Consider the following 16,400-nt stretch of genomic DNA (forward strand, 5'->3'; position numbering starts at 1 on the left):
GTGTGTGCAACCTGGTGAGGAAACATGTCCCCCACAACTCTTAGAAAAAAATAGGGAACTTTGGGAGTTGTAAACTTTTGCTTAGCACGATAGCATCCCTGGTTTTTGGGGAAGGTTTTTTGTTTGTTTTTGTTCCATGTGGGGGCAGGGGTTTCAATACAGGGTTTCTCAAACTCACAGAGATCTGCCTGCCTCTGCCTCCCCAGTGCTGGGATTAAAGGTGTGCACCACACATCTGGCTGAGTCCCTAGTTTTAATCCTCAACACACACACACACACACACAATGTCTATGTGAGAAGACTGTAAAACACGTGCCTCTCAGATGTCTCATGAATTTTATTAAAGTCACTGTCACAGCTAGTGTCAGCTACTCTGGGAAAGAGGGTGATTATGTTGGGGAGTTCTGTTGGGGTTGAGGGGCGAACAGCCAAAGGTTAAAACTGTTTCATTTCAGCTAGTATTTTAAAACAAATTAAATGCAGAGGCTTTGAAAAGTAGGGGTGTGCACATCTTGAGGTGCAAAGTATGTTGGAGTAAATGACTTTCTATCTGGGAACTATTAACCAGGTCTATACATGGAGTAAAACATTAACTTTTTTTTCCTTCTTAAAAACAGGAAGTGAAGCGGGCTCTGAGCAGGGCAGGGAGCGCCCAGACAGAGCCAGCAAGGAAAATGAAGCTCCCTATCTTCATAGCAGATGCATTCACAGCGACAGCTTTCAGGGGCAATCCTGCTGCAGTCTGCCTCCTGGAGAGCGTGAGTACGCGGTTCTCAAGGGCCATGCCTCAACTTCCAGATGTGTGTAGAGAGCCCTTGACATCTGTAAAAGACGCGAGACCGTCCTGCATGTTTGCCACTTTGGCTCGTGTCTGTGTCACATCGCTGATGGCCATGCCTTCAGGTTATGAGGGAACAAATGGCTGTACCTAGACTGAGTCAGAGCCACAAAGACTCCCAGGCAGGGAACCTGGCAGCAGCTGGGAGTCGGGGCTCATGCCTGCAACTCTATTGTTCCAAAGGAGAAGGCAGGAGATTATGAATCTGAGGCCAGCCTTGGCTATATAGCAGGTTCTAGGACAGCCTGGGCTATATAGAGAACAATCTCACAAAAATAAAAAGTCATGAATAATCAAATATTTTATAAAAGAACATCTGGTATTATTACCTCTCAGAATTAGGTTTTTGTTTAGTTAGCATCAAGAACTAAGCACACAACTCCAGCAGTTCTGTGGGCAGGCATCTTTCAGCAGGTTTGGGGTTGTCCATTAGGAGTAGGTGAGATGGTCACCACTGTGTTACTGTCTGGTTATGGTGCCCGGGCTCCCTCAGATTCCACCCGTCTCCTCGTTGAGTCTGGGGTTGCAGGGTTCATTATCACGCCTGGCTTCAGCCTTATCTATAGCTCAGAAATGCAGCTATTCTCTTCAGGGTCCTGCAGGATGACTCAGCGGGTAAGGATGCTTGCTGCCAAGCCCGAGGACCTGAGTTCAATCCCTGAGACTCACCAGGTGAATGGAGAGAGCAAACTGTCCTTTGGCTCTGCTCATGTACCCTGGGGTCAGTGAGATGGCTCAGTCAGTAAAGGGACCTGCTGCCAAGTCTGACGACCTGCTTAGATCTCCAGGTTCCACATGGTGAAAGGAAAGGACAAAGTGCCGCAACCCCAGACTCCGGCCAGCAGAGGTGGGGAAAAGACGACACGTACACCAAGGCAGGGTTCAAGCAGCTTCCGCAGCTTCTGCAGCTTCCGCTTTATTCTGGGGGATCGCCCAATTTATTGGTATCCATCCTCTGAACTCATCTCTTACCACTCTTCATGATCCAATCAGCATTCAGCACGCTTTGTACATGAGCCATGCACACAGACAGGGTGCATGTTGATGGGCCAGTGACTCAATATCATGCTGTATGATGCTATGCGTCAGGCGGACAGCGCATGATCATTCAAGTGTGCATGTTCAGGTTCTTTTTTTTTGGTGTTTTCGAGACAGGGTGTCTCTGTGTAGTCCTGGCTGTCCTGGAACTCACTCTGTAGACCATGCTGGCCTCGAACTCAGAAATTCACCTGCCTCTGCCTCCCAAGTGCTGTGATTAAAGGCGTGTGCCACCACACCCGGCGCATGTTCAGGTTCTTGGTAAACAAGCAGGGATCACAGGGCTTGGCAATGAGCCAGGGCGCCATCTTGGCCACACCCACTTCCCACACAAAGTGCCTCCAAGTGTCCTCTGACCTCTGTGCAAAGGTACAAAACACACACACACACACACACACACACACACATACAAATAAAGAGTAACTGGCACCAAATAAAAAAGAGGATGCAAATGCAGGAGTAGGAACCATGAATCTGAGGCTAGCCTGGGCTACATAGCAGGCTCTAGGCCAGCCTGGACTATTAATGAGTATTACCCTTCCACTCAGAGTGGTTAGCATAAAGGAGTTGATTCTCTGGGGTACAGGGATGGCTGTAATCCCATCTCAGCTGTGCATTCATTATGTAACCTTGCAGCCAGCCTCTGCCTTCCGCTGGATGGGGAGAGTAAAGGAATTACCTTTATCTACTCACGCAAGAGCTTGGGGAGATTAGTGGGAGAATAATTAGCAACCAGATTCCAGGTTCCAAATTTGGAACCTTCAATCCAGCAAGCACAACTTCCTGTCAAGCAACTGTGGGATTGACTGTAACTGTCAAGAGTCTTACTATATCTGCCTCAGGTCTCCATGCCATTCACACACACACACACACACACACACACACACACACACACGCACACGTACACGCACATGCACGTGTGAGCACACACACATAAATAAACATACATAATACATATATAGAAACATATATTTGGGACATAGTTTATGTACCTATGTAATCTTTGAGTTGTGAGTGATTTAAATATTCAATATTCACCAGATAATATTAATTGTGTTGTTATATAACTTTGATTATCTCCAGAACATCAATAAGCAAAGGAATTAAAGGATCTGTTCTATCTTTTTATTTTATTATTATTATTTTTAAATGTTTTTGTTTTTTGAGACGGAGTTTTCTGGCTGTCCTGGAACTCGCTCTGTAGACCAGGCTGGCCTCGAACTCAGAGATCCACCCGCCTCTGCCTCCTGAGTGCTGGGCTTATTTGTTTTATGTCTATGGGTGTTTTGTCTGCATAAACATCATCACATCAGGAGACGGGATCAGATGCTACAGACTACAGTTACAGATGGTTGTGAGCCGCCATGTGGGTGCTGGGAATTGAACTTGGAGCCTCTGGAAGAACATCCAGTACTCAACTCCTGAGCCATCTCTCTAGCCCTCTCTATTTTTATCCACTTGCCTATTAAAATATGTTTTATGTTACTTATAATTTTTGTTTTTATATCATCTTGCTGTTTTTTATTTGTTTGTTTGTTTGTTTCTCACTATGTAGAACAGGCTGGTCTTGAACTCACAGAGCTCCTCTTGCCCTACCATGCCCAGAACTCACGTATTTTGAAGCCTAGGAAATGAAACTTTACGTATAGTCTAAGATCCCTCTAAGTAGGAGTGGGAGGAGGATATGAAGGTGGAAAGACCATGACTAGGCAAGGACTCAGCATTCCAGCCTGCACAGGGCCGAGTAGAGCCTCAGCCAGCACCCTGAGCTTTTCTGTAGCTATTCACGTCACCAGCCAGCTAAGTCTTGGCAGTTTTGGTCATTCTTCCTTGGTGACCACAGAGAGTAAAAGACCTTCAGGTGGCAGGGACATTGAGGACTGCCAGAGTGGAACAAGGTTGGGTTTTTGTTTGCTTGCTTTTGTTGTGTGTTGTGGCTTGAACTTTGGGCCTTCTACCGGCTAGGCAGGGACTCTTCTACTGGATTATCTCCCAAACAACATTGGATCTCATCAAAGAAAAAAGCCGGGAGGTTCCAAGGGCTCGAGCGAGTTATGATTGTGGTGCTTTGTATTTTTTTTTAAAAAAACTTATTTAAAATGTGACCAAATCAAAACATTTTATGGTGCCCATAGATATAATTTTTTGTATGTTTTATGTATAATATCAGTCAATAAACTTAATTAAGAATGATTTGACTGAGATGAGATTATCTGAAGAACTTGGTTTTCAGGCTGCGGCTAAACTTTGCTCATGGCCACTATAGGAAAGTCGCCATCGCTGCTGCATAAAAGCCCTTCTGGTGCCACATTTTAGGGGAGCACACCCACACCAATGTAAAGAAGCCTTCACCTCTGCTCTGTAAGGAAGCCTGATAGTTCACTGGTGCCACTTTGGTGGTGGTGTGCCTTGGTTGGTCTTTGGAACCTCAGGGGCTGGGGAGGAAATTCATCTTGGTTTTCATTCAGTCAGCAATGACTCTGAGCTCCTAACCCACTCCACTTGGTCTAACATAGGGTGCTCCGCATGTGGGAGACACTGGATAGGCTCATGCAGAACAATATGAAGAAGTTACAGTCAACTGAACTGGGGCACACCTTTCTCCTAAGAATTTTTGCTAGGAGCTGGAGAGATGGCTCAGCAGGCAAGGCCACTGGCTGCTCTTGTAGAACACGCAGGTTCAGGTCCCAGTAGCCCGTGGTGGCTCACAGTCATCAGTAACTACAGATCTAGGGGACCCAGTGTCCTCTTCTGAACTCAGCAGGCACTAGACACTTATGCATATGATGCACAGACATACATGCAGGCAAAACACTCAGGTAAATAACTCTTAAAAAATACATATAAAAAAATCTCCCAGAATTCTTGGGGTTGGAGATGTGGCTCGGCGGTTATGAGCACTTACTGCTGCTTTTCTAGAGGACCTGGGTTCAATTCCCAGCACCCCCACAGCAGCTCACAGGCTTCTGTAACATCAGTGTCAGGGGATCCAATGCCTCCGGCCTCCTCGGGTACCTAAACTTATGTACGCATACCCACATGTAGACACACGCAACTCTGCATAGCTAGTAATAATAGTGCTAGTAATAATAAAAGTAATACTAATAGAATTCTTGTTAATCAGCAGTCACCAGTTCTGTGGGTTTTACCTTGGAGTGGATTGGACAGGACATAAAAAGTGAGTTTGAAGATTGGGGGTGTGGCTTGGTGGGATAGATCTTGCCCCGTATGTGTGAAGCCTAAAATGAAACAGTGAGTATAAACTTTGGGTTATGTGATAGAGTTTCTTTTTTTTCTTTTCTTTTTTTTTAATTGGAGGTTGGGCCTTAGCCATGCTAGTCAGGCACACTACCACTGAGCTACACCCGCAGCCTCCATAAGGGCTATAAGGAACACATGATGGTGGAGACAGCGCCTCCTTTAGGAGTTCTGTGGCAGGGGAAGGGTCCCAATGTCTTCCTGTGTGTTTTTAGCACTTCCTGTACCAGGAGCTCTGGCTTCTCTAAAGGGCAATACCTTAGAGGGACAAAGACCCAGACTAGACTGCCTAGACAAACACCTAGACTGCCATGTCTCTATATTGCCACAAGATGGGAGTATAAAATTAAACTTTATTGTGGTTTTCAGGCTCAATAATCCTATGGGTCCTAAGATCTTTGTCAGCTAGCATCTTTTGCGTATTTTTTTGTTTGTTTGTTTTAAATTTAAATTTTATATTTTTATTAGATATTTTCTTTATTTACATTTCAAATGTTACCTCTTTCCTAGGTTCCCCTCCGAAAATCCCATATCCTCTTCCCCCTCCCCCTGTTCCCCAACCCACCCACTCCTGCTTCCTGGCTCAAGCATTCCCCTATACTGGGGCACAGAGCCTTCACAGGACCAAGGGCCTCTCCTCCCATTGATAACAACTAGGCCATCCTCTGCTACATATGCAGCTAGAGCCATGAGTCCCTTCGTGTGTTTCCTTTGATTGGTGGTTTAGTCCCAGGGAGCTCTGGGGTTACTGGGTAGTTCATGTTGTTCCTCCTATAGGGCTGCAAACCCCTTCGGCTTTCTGGGTACTTTCTCTAGCTCCTTCATTGGGGACCCTATGCTCCATCTAATGGATGACTGAGAGCATCCACTTCTGTATTAGTCAGGCACTGGCAGAGCCTCTCAGGAGACAACTCTATCAGGCTCCTGTCAGCAAGCTGTTGTCAGCTAGCATCTCATTACCTCACACTATCAGATGTTGCCATTCTGAGCAGCAAACATCACTCTGCTTTTGGTACTGGGAATTTGATCTCCTTGAGGATGCCAAAGGGAAATGGATGTTGAAACCAGAGGGCTGCAGGGCATAGGGGGTGCATGTCTGTGATCCATCCCAGAACTCTGGAGGTAGATGAAGAAGGACCAGAAGTTCAGGGTCATTCTAACTACATAGCTCAGCCATCTAAGGCTACATGGGACCCTGTCTCAAACAAAACAAAACAGACAGCTGTGTCTGGTTATTTGGAGGGTGGGTTGTACACACCAATCTTGTGTTCTACCACTAAGTCACACCCTCTGATCAGGGTTGTACTGATGTGCAAAAGAAGCTTGTAGTATAGAATGGAAGAATAAATATTGTGATGAAAATTCATGTGTGTGTGTGTGTGTGTGTGTGTGTGTGTGTGTGTGTGTTCCTGAGAGTTCATGCCATAGTGAAGCTCAGGGACTCTACCCATATGTGCTATACTATATTCCCTGATTTTAGGAGGTTGTGTTCTGCCTAAGACACTTACCCAATGTAAGACTCTGCTCACATTTTCCCGTCTACCTCACCAAAACCCGACCTTATGTCCAGACCCAGCCTAAGACCTTATCAATAGATTCATACATTCAAAGATTGGTTTTTCTTTCATGTGTATGAATGTTTGCCTACATGTCTGAGTGTGTTCCATGTATATTCCTGATGCTGGCAGGGGCTGGAAGAGGGCACTGGATCCCCTGCAACTGGACTTACAGATGGTGGTAAGCATCTTTTTTTTTTTTTTTTTGGCTTTTTGGAGACAGGGTTTTTCTGTGTAACTGAGCCCTGGCTGTTCTGGACTCACTTTGCAGATCAGGCTGGCCTTAAACTCGCAGAAATCTGCCTGTTTCTGTCTCCCAAGTGCTGGAATCAAAGGCATACACTGCCATGCCTGGTTGGTTGTGAGCATCTTTAAAGCCTGTAGCACTTCTTGTTAAAATCTTCATATCTCAGGGCTACCGATGAAGCTTAATGCAGAAGACACATGGAACATGGGCGACGCCTGGGTTCAGCTTCCAACATCCCCAACCCCCAAACCAACCAACCCTGCCGCCTCAATGGTCTGCTCGTGACATGGCTCACGGTTGCTGCCTGTGGGTATCTTGGCTCCCTTGCACACAGGGCCAGGGCTTACACAACAGGACTTCTCAGACTTGAATGTGCACCCGAATTCCCTTGCTGTCTTGTTTGCTAGGACAATCTGATTGGGCAGGTCAGGGGAAGGGCCTCTGACTGCATCAGCCTCATTCGGCCATGGTCCCCACGCAGCACTCCCTGTGCTCCATTAGAAGCCTTCTGGTGGCTCGTGCTTCTCTGATTGCTGGCGCCTTTCCTCTGCAGTGTCAATGAGATAATAAGGAGCTTGGGATGGCCAGGCAGTGCAGAGGGTTGGGTTAAAGCCCGGGTGTTGAGCCACTCAAAATGAAAAGCTAATATTCTGTCTATCCACCATCTATTATCTGTCAATCATCTATCTATTGTCTATCTACTACCTATTATCTACTATCTATCAATCATTTATCTATCAATCATCTTTCTACTATCAATCATGTATCAACCTACTGTCTATCTATTATCTATCTATCCGTTTATCCATGTATCCATCATCAATTATCTATCTACTATCTATCAATCATCAATCATCTATCTACTACCTATTTATCCATCAATAATTTTTCTACTATTTATCAATCATTTATCAATCTATCATCTATCTATCTACTATATATCACTTAGCTATTATCTATCTATTATCAATCATTATCTATCTATCTATCTACTATCAATCATCTATCTATCATCTATCTATCTATCTATCTATCTATCTATCTATCTATCTATCTATCACCCATCTATCTATCTATCTACCTACCTACCTATCATTTTGTTTTGGAGACAAGGTCTCGTATAGCCCAGGCCAGCCTTAAATTTGCTATATGTCTGAGAATGACTGTGGACTCCTGACCGGCCTGCCTTCATCTTCCAAGTACTAGGATACAGGATGTATCAACGTGGCTGATTTAAAAATAAACCCAACTATATTTTTTGTTGGAATAAAGGAAATGGGGCTGAGGATGTGGCTCAGTTGGTAGAGTGTTTGCCCAACATGTACAAAATCCCGAGTTGGGTCCCAGCACCGTGTAAACAGAGTGCACACTCTTTACCTGCAGTCCCTGCACTCAAGGAATAGAGACAGGATGGAGAATGAGTTTCAGAGCAGTGCTTCACGAGGCCCTGATCACCTCCACGGATTCATAGGCACTTAGTGGGAGGGAAACATTTTCTTCAGTGGTACAGGTGTTGAATTGCTCGTGACGCTGTAAGTAACCAGCATTCATGTTCCTGTAAGCAACTCTAGTGCAACTCGCAGGATAACAAGAAATTGCAAAAATATAAAAAAGAAAAAACAACAAATAACAAAATAAACAGAGAGAAAGAGAGAGGGGGAGGGAGGAGGGAAGAGGAGAGAGAGAGAATCTTTAATTCTTTTTGTTGTTGTTGTTTTGTTTTGTTTTGTTTGTTTTTTGTTTGTTTTCTGAGTCAGGGTTTCTCTGTGTAGCCCTGGCTGTCCTGGAACTCACTCTGTAGACCAGGCTGGCCTTGAACTTAGACTTCTGTCTGCTTCTGCCTCCCAAGTGCTGGGATTAAAGGCATGTGCCAGGCTGGTGAGATGGCTCAGTGGGTAAGAGCACCCGACTGCTCTTCCGAAGGTCCAGAGTTCAAATCCCAGCAACCACATGGTGGCTCATAACCATCCGTAACAAGATCTGACTCCCTCTTCTGGAGTATCTGAAGACAGCTACAGTGTACTTACATATAATAAATAAATCTTTAAAAAAAAAAAAAAGGCATGTGCCATCACTGCCTGGCTGTATCTTTAATTCTTTACCATGTAACTTGAATTTCCTTTTAAGCATTGTCTTAGGGTTTCTATTGCTGTGAAGAGACACCATGGCCACAACACCCTTTATAAGGAAACCATTTCATTGGGGCTGGCTTACAGTTTCAGAGGTTTAGTCCATTATCATCATGGCAGGACATGGTGGCATGCAGGCAGGCATGGTGTTGGACCAGGAACTGAGAGTTCTACATCTAGATCCAAAGGCAGCGGAAGACTGAGTATCACACTGGGCAGAGCTTGAGCATAAGAGATCAGAAAACCCACCCTCACAGTGACACACTTCCTCCAACACAGTCACATCTTCTACTCCAACAAGGCCACACCTCATAATAGTACCACTCCCTAGGGGCCTATGGAGGCCAATTACATTCAAATTACCACAAATATATAACATTTCTCTCTCTCTCTCTCTCTCTCTCTCTCTCTCTCTCTCTCTCTCTCTCTCTCTCTCCACATGTTCTCACTGTGTAGACTTAGCTTTCCTGGAATCCACTCTGTAGTCCAGGCTGCTGGTCTCCAACTCACAACTGCCTGCCTCTGCCCCCCAAGTGCTGGGATTAAAGATGTGCAGCGCTATACCTAGTCTAAGCATTTGACCTTTGATGCCGATAAGCTGCTATGTTGAGTCAGATCTGTGTTCCAGATTCTCAATAACTTTTTTTTTGTTTGTTTGTTTCCATTTGAGACATTGGATGAAGATGCTCATCAGGACATTGCGAGGGAAATGAACCTCTCAGAAACCGCTTTCGTCCGCAAACTGCAACCAACTGACGACTTTACACAAAGTAAATTGTACATTTAAAGTTTTTGTAGTACATTTATTTGTGTGTGTGTGTGTGTGTGTGTGTGTGTGTGTGTGTGTGTTGAATCCCAGGGATCAAGCTCCTTAGGACCTTTCCCAGGAGGGAGCAGAATGCTTCTCTATCGCATGTTCACCCCTCTAAGGAAGGTTTTCCCTGTTAGCCACACTAATGATTTAGGGGAGAAGATGCTGACTGTGTGGGTTTGACCTTGCTTTTCTTTGACCTTTCTTCCTCCCTAAGGTTCCCGTTTTGGGCTGAGGTGGTTTACCCCAGAGGCCGAGTTCCCCTTGTGTGGCCACGCCACGCTGGCTTCTGCAGCTGTGCTGTTTCAAAAAAGAAGTAAGGTGGACTTTGCTTATTTGTTTATTTATTGTTGTTTGTTTATTTGTTTATTCTGCGATAGGGTTTCATTTAGCTGAGGCTAGCACTGAGTTTCCTGGGTAGATGATGGTGGCCTTAAAATTCAGGCTCCTTGTATTACAGTTATAGCATGTACCACCATGGCTTAGTCCCATGAATTTCTTTTAATAACATCATTTATTTACATGTGGCAGAGGGATTTGCATGGCCAGAATGGACTTGGCATATAGTGTAATGTCTGGAAAATGAAGATTGTGATTGGCTTCCAGGAACACCAAAGCACAGAACATAACAGACTATGCAATCAACTCAGGCATGAGAAAGTTTCCTTGTACCATTAGTAACAGCACAAATGGCTGGTTAGATAGGCATCTGTTACCTAGCCCTTAACAGATCTTAAAGTCATCGTTTTTCTTTTTTTTTTTGAAATTGGGTCTCTTATTCCAGGCTGGCCTTGAACTTCTGTTCTTAGTTCCTTTCCTCACCCAAGTCTTGGTATTACAGGCTTTCTGTAACACAAACCTTTTATGCAGAGCTGGGGGGTTCGATTCCAGCTAGGGATCGAACCCCCCAGCTCCATGAATGTTAGGCAAGCACTCTACCAACTGAGCCACATCCCATTTAAAAAAGAAGAAGAAAAGAAAAGAAAAGACAAACAAACAAAGAAAAAAACAAAACAGGCTCTTCCTACCTAACTCTGTTTGGCCTGGAACTTGGTACTTGGGCCTGGCGGGAGGGACTTAGACTCTGTTTCCTGGTGCTTCAGTTGTAGCTGTGAGCCACCACACTCAGCTCCTCAAACAGTAAGTAAAAACAATTGCTTGTGCTGTTGTTGCTGCTGCTGTTGTTGCTGTTGCTGCTGTTGTTGTTGCTGCTGTTGCTATTGTTGTTGCTGTTGCTGCTGCTGTTGCTGCTGCTGTTGTTGTTGCTGCTGCTGCTGTTGCTGCTGTTGTTGCTGCTGTTGCTGTTGCTGCTGTTGTTGTTGCTGCTGTTGCTGTTGAAGGCTGGGCTGATCCAAGGCTACCCCTGAGGCTTTGAAGGCTGGGCTGATCCAAGGCTACCCCTGAGGCTCTGATATGCGGAGCCTCCACTTTATGGAACACAGCTCCTTCTCTAAATCCCAGAATATGGTTGGCAGAGCTGGTAATAGCCTGGAGCTGGTGAGGGCCTTGGGGGAGTTGTGGCTTCAGGTCCTAAGGACCCAACTCTTCCCACTGTACAGACTATAGTTGTCAATCCCAAGGCTACTGTGTGCTCTGTCTCTGATGCTCTGGAGATAACCCATGCTCACCCTGTGTCTGGTTAGCTCCCTGATGACTTCATCCCATTGTATGACAGTTTCCGTTGACTTTGTCCCATCCCCCACCTCTTGAACTAGTATATAAGGTTATATACTTCTTCTTCTTCTTTTTCTTCTTCTTCTTCTTCTTCTTCTTCTTCTTCTTCTTCTTCTTCTTCTTCTTCTTCTTCTTCTTCTTCTTCTTCTTCTTCTTCTTCTTCTTCTTCTTCTTCTTCTTCTTCTAGGGCTTCTCTGTGTAGCCCTGGAACTCACTCTGTAGACCAGGCTGGCCTCGAACTCAGAAATTCGCCTGCCTCTGCCTCCCAAGTGAGGTTATATACTTCTTAATTAAGCTTGCTTGGCATAGGACATAGCTTATGCAAGATTAATGTTCTATCTTCTTTATTTCTGATCCCCTGGGCCTTCCTTCTTAGGAGCCTGCCAATTTTTCCATTTATCTTTATGAGTATAAGTGGTTTTGCCTGAATGTTTATCTGCGTACCATGTATAGGCCATGCCTGTAGAGAACAGAGAAGGGCTTTAGAGTCCTGAAACAATTTTTATATTTTAATTAATTGATCAGTGTTTATGTATGCACAAACAAATACCACAGTGTACATGTGGAGCTCGGAGCATCACTTTCAGGAGTCTAATCTCTCCTTCCATTATGTGGACTACTGAACCCCAGATATTTGTCTTGGCAGAAGGAGCCCTTACCCACAGAGTCATGTAGCTAAAACTCAAAGAGTAATTTTAAAAGTCAAACATTTTAGGGGCTGGAGAAATGGCTCAGTGGTTAAGAGTNCCAGCTGCTCTTCCAGAGGTCCTGAGTTCAATTCCCAGCAACCACATGGTGGTTCACAAATCCTCTGTAACTCCATTCCCAGGGAATTTATGGCCACTGAGGGCAATGTGCACACGTGGTGCACAGACATACATGCAGGCAAAACACTCACACATATTTTAAAAAAGTTTGCTTTTTTTTTGTTTGTTTGTTTGTTTTTTTTGAGACAGGGTTTCTCTGTGTAGTCCTGGCTGTCCTGGAACTCACTCTGTAGACCAGGCTGGCCTCGAACTCAGAAATCTGCCTGCCTCTGCCTCCCAAGTGCTGGATTTAAAGGCGTGTGCCACCACTGCCTGGCATAATGTTTGTTTTTTTTCTGAAAATAGAAAATAAAATCAAACATTGTAATACAAATCCAAAGAGATACTGATTTGATACCTATATGCTGACAAATGACCACTGAAAAACATGAAAAAAACCTTTGCTCTCTGTAATTAAACTTACATTTCTGTAAGAGAAACACATGGTATGTGCAGTAGAAATGGTGCAATTTATAACATGCCATAGTCTCAGGTCTAGCCTACGTGTTTCATTGGTGTGAGGAGCAGAGGCGCGTGGATGCAAAATGTGCTTGTCACAAAATGGCTGTGACATCATGCCACAACATAGGTGAGCACAGCCAGAAACGCTGTCTATTCACTACACATATGATTTTGAATTAAGTTTTGATTGCTGGGTGTTCAGAAGCCTTGATTATTGACACATTGTTTGCATCATCTCCATTCAGTTAGTGACCCCATATGAGGTTGTGACTCACAGTTGAGGAAGGTGGATACTAGACAGGGACCTGGAGGTGAAGGCTAAGAGGAAGCTGGTACAAGGAGCTAGAGCGGGAGGAGGTGGGGCTATGGCAGGAGGCGGCAGAGCTAGAGAGAGAGGAGGCTCAATGGTGTCTTGTACAGACTCAAGTGCCCTTAGGTTCTTGAGGGAGTCTGTGCCTGGCAGGAGATGCAGTTGTGAGTTAGCCAAGCCCTCACAGCTGTGTTATCCGGTATATTAATTTCCTCCCTGTTGCTGCCATAAAATATCTGACAAAAGCAAATTTTGGCTCACAGTACAGGAGATAAGGACCACCGTAGTGGCCATGGTGGCATGGTCCATGGTTTTAGGAGTTTGCACTAGTAACACTGAACTTAGAGAGGAAGCAACAACCTTGGCTCAGATGTCAGCCACGTTTTAACCCTCCAAGGCCCGTGGCCCTTTGTAAGGACGGTGTTAGAGTGTGGCCACTGCACAGACACAGTACGGTGCAGAAGTCCTTTTCCTCCCAAGACACTGATGGGCACCTGACCAAGTCCCTGTGAGTCCCTAAGTAGCAGACTTTCAGTGTCAAAAACTCTCACTTGAGGGAGTGATTTTATACCTGGTGGCCACCCCTTACCTGCCTCCTTCCTGGGAAGGCTTGTACTATGAAACCACCCCCAAACTCTAAAAGATAGCAACTCTTTAGATGTACTCCTGAACAATCTGTCTTAGTGCCCCTCTTAAAAAACCCCTATGTGAGCCCTTCTACCTGTGACGCAATTAACTATGCCTTGCCCCAAAACAGTACAACTAGCCGAGGACCATGTACTGGGGGCACATTTTACTTTCTGGTCATAAAATCTGATCAGGATGAGAAATCAATTTTGTGTGTGGGGTAGAGAAGAAGAATGAAGACAAGGTTGGGTGTTGAAATTGTCCAGCTGTTCAGGGGGCTGAGGAGAGAGGATTAAAACGTCACAGCCTTCCAGGGCCACAGTGAGGACTCAAGGCCAGCCCCACTGGTCAGAGAGACGCCAGTCGAAGATGAAAGACCTAGGAGAACTGGGGCCATAGCTTAGTGGGAGGAACTTGCATGTGTGACCCTCTGGGTTCATTCCACAGTAACACACACACACACACACACACACACACACACACACACACACACTATACACTACATGACCACCACCACCGCCAAACAAACAGCAATGAATCCCCAGAAAACACAATCACACTTATTTTCCTGACCTTTGACCCCCCTCTGTCCAGAGAACATGAACATCACCCTGACCTTTGTCACAATGAGCGGGGAACTAAAGGCCAGAAGAGCAGAAGATGGAATCGTCCTGGACTTTCCTGCCTACCCAACCTTTCCCCAGGTTAGCTCCTAGATGCTGCACTCTCATAGGCTGCTAACGTGTGCAGTCACTGCCACGGACTGCGTTCAAGCCTAGGGTTCCCCTGTTCATCACTGACTTTATCTCTGCTCCTCTTCTAGGACTTCCATGAAGTTGAAGACTTGATAAAGGTGGGTGAAAAGAATTTGCTTTGAGCCTGTGTGATGTGTGGCGTGTGGTGTGATGTGATGTGCTTGTTTGTGTTTGGAGGCTCAGGTGTGACCTGATCCCATAAAATAGCCCCGTCTGTCCGGTGGACTCATTGCTGCGGAAGCCTAGGCGATTCCAGGTCAGAATGCTAGTCATGTGTTTATTTAGTAAGGTCGATCGCTTTCGTTGACTTGTAATCTTTCTTTCTGCACTGTGTAGCCCAGGCTTGCCTCTCCTTTTTTTTTTTTTTTTTTTTTAAAGATTTATTTATCATATGTAAGTACACTGTAGCTGTCTTCAGACACTCCAGAAGAGGGCGTCAGATCTTGTTACGGATGGTTGTGAGCCACCATGTGGTTGCTGGGATTTGAACTCCAGACCTTCGGAAGAGCAGTCAGGTGCTCTTACCCACTGAGCCATCTCACCAGCCCCTGACCTTGCCTCTCTAGGACTAGGATTACAAGTTATACAATTATACCTGACTCATTTGATTTAACTATAAGCAACATAATCTCTATTGTGGGACAGAAGTAAGATAGTTTGGGTCAGACAGAGAGAGAGGGAGAGGGGGAGGGGAAGGGGGAAGGAGGAGAGGAGGGGAGGGGAGGGGAGGGGGAGGGGCCAGAAGGAAGTGGTGAGGAAGATTTCAGGCGTCTTCAGCCCCTTTGGACCATGGAGGGATGAATTTCCAATCAATAAGATAGTGTGCTTGCTGAGCAGAGCATGGCAAGACAAGTTCTAATTATGGGCCAGCCCTGGGTCCTGGCATATGGAGCAGATACGAGGTGTCCTAGTTGTGTGTGTGCGTGCAGCTAGTTCATTGACTTCTTCCAACTCAGTGAGGAGGGCAAAGGGCTCCCACCTTGAAAGACGATTGACACTCGGGTTCAGACTTGACTCTAGGGTGACTCAAACTTAAGAGAGGCAGACAGAAATAGAAAGAGGGAGCAGAGAGGAGAGGGAGGGGGAATAGGGAAAGAGGGAGGAGGTAATGGGGGAGGGGCGGAGCCCAAGTCCTGTGGACCTGCCTGATGGAGCTGTGTGTTGAGACACGTGCTGAGCACTGATGAACAGTGCCTGCTTCAGGGCTGGCAGGGGGAAGCCACATGACCCCCTGAAAGGCCCCTCTGCTGGCCAGGAAGCTAGCTGTCTTTAAGCCATACTGTAAGTCCTGAAATTGAAGGAGCCTCGGACCTGGGGGCAATGGGGGACCTGACCCACAACACATAGTTCACTGACCCACAACACATAGTTCATAGAGATTTTTCCTCATATGTGAGGAAGGAGTCATGCCCCTGAGGAGGCATGCTGCTGTCATTGAGATTGCTGTGTAGACCTGGTTGGCCCTGACCTCACTACATACACAATACAGGCCTCAATTTCACAAAGAGCCTCCTGCCTCTGCCTCCCACGCACTGGTGTCATAGGAGTGCACCCAGCTGTCTTGTACTGTTACTTGCTTTAAGGCAGAATCTCAGCATCCCAGCCTGGAATCTCTCTCAGCATCCCAGCCTGGCTTCACATTTGCTTTTATATTTTGAGTGGATAAACCAAGCAGCAGACCAGGCCAAGGTGTTCCACGTGGGAGAGGTTTATTATGTGGGAGTGGGGGAGCGGCGAAACGGGTAGAAGGGTAGAGAAGAGGGGAGAGAGAGAGGGGGGGGAGGGGTGGCTTCCTATTTTATACAGAAAATGACGTCACACCAGTGAGGGTGGGAACTGAGCCAAGTGGATTGTGGGATTGAAGGTCGTTGTCCTGGCAATGCAGGTCA

The 16,400-nt window shown here is 45.8% G+C and overlaps 1 protein-coding gene across 3 annotated transcripts in view; it reads left to right on the forward strand.

Moving 5' to 3' along the window:
• The first annotated feature begins 623 nt into the window (after positions 1 to 623).
• Positions 624 to 16,400, forward strand: part of Pbld (phenazine biosynthesis like protein domain containing) — a 24,601-nt gene continuing 8,824 nt past the window's right edge. The window contains exons 1-7 of one of the 3 annotated variants that reach the window (XM_029542693.1): positions 651 to 758; positions 5,004 to 5,054; positions 6,823 to 6,871; positions 9,737 to 9,836; positions 10,095 to 10,193; positions 14,351 to 14,460; positions 14,580 to 14,609. In XM_029542693.1, the coding sequence (XP_029398553.1) occupies positions 700 to 758; positions 5,004 to 5,054; positions 6,823 to 6,871; positions 9,737 to 9,836; positions 10,095 to 10,193; positions 14,351 to 14,460; positions 14,580 to 14,609 (498 nt within the window). In that variant the 5' untranslated portion in view covers positions 651 to 699. Of the gene's footprint in view, positions 763 to 5,003; positions 5,055 to 6,822; positions 6,872 to 9,736; positions 9,837 to 10,094; positions 10,194 to 14,350; positions 14,461 to 14,579; positions 14,610 to 16,400 lie in introns of all 3 variants that reach the window. The other 2 variants (XM_029542694.1, XM_029542695.1) reach the window with 2 other exon arrangements.

The sequence above is a fragment of the Mus pahari genome, chromosome 9 (genome assembly GCF_900095145.1).
Source record: "Mus pahari chromosome 9, PAHARI_EIJ_v1.1, whole genome shotgun sequence".
Lineage (NCBI taxonomy): Eukaryota > Metazoa > Chordata > Mammalia > Rodentia > Muridae > Mus > Mus pahari.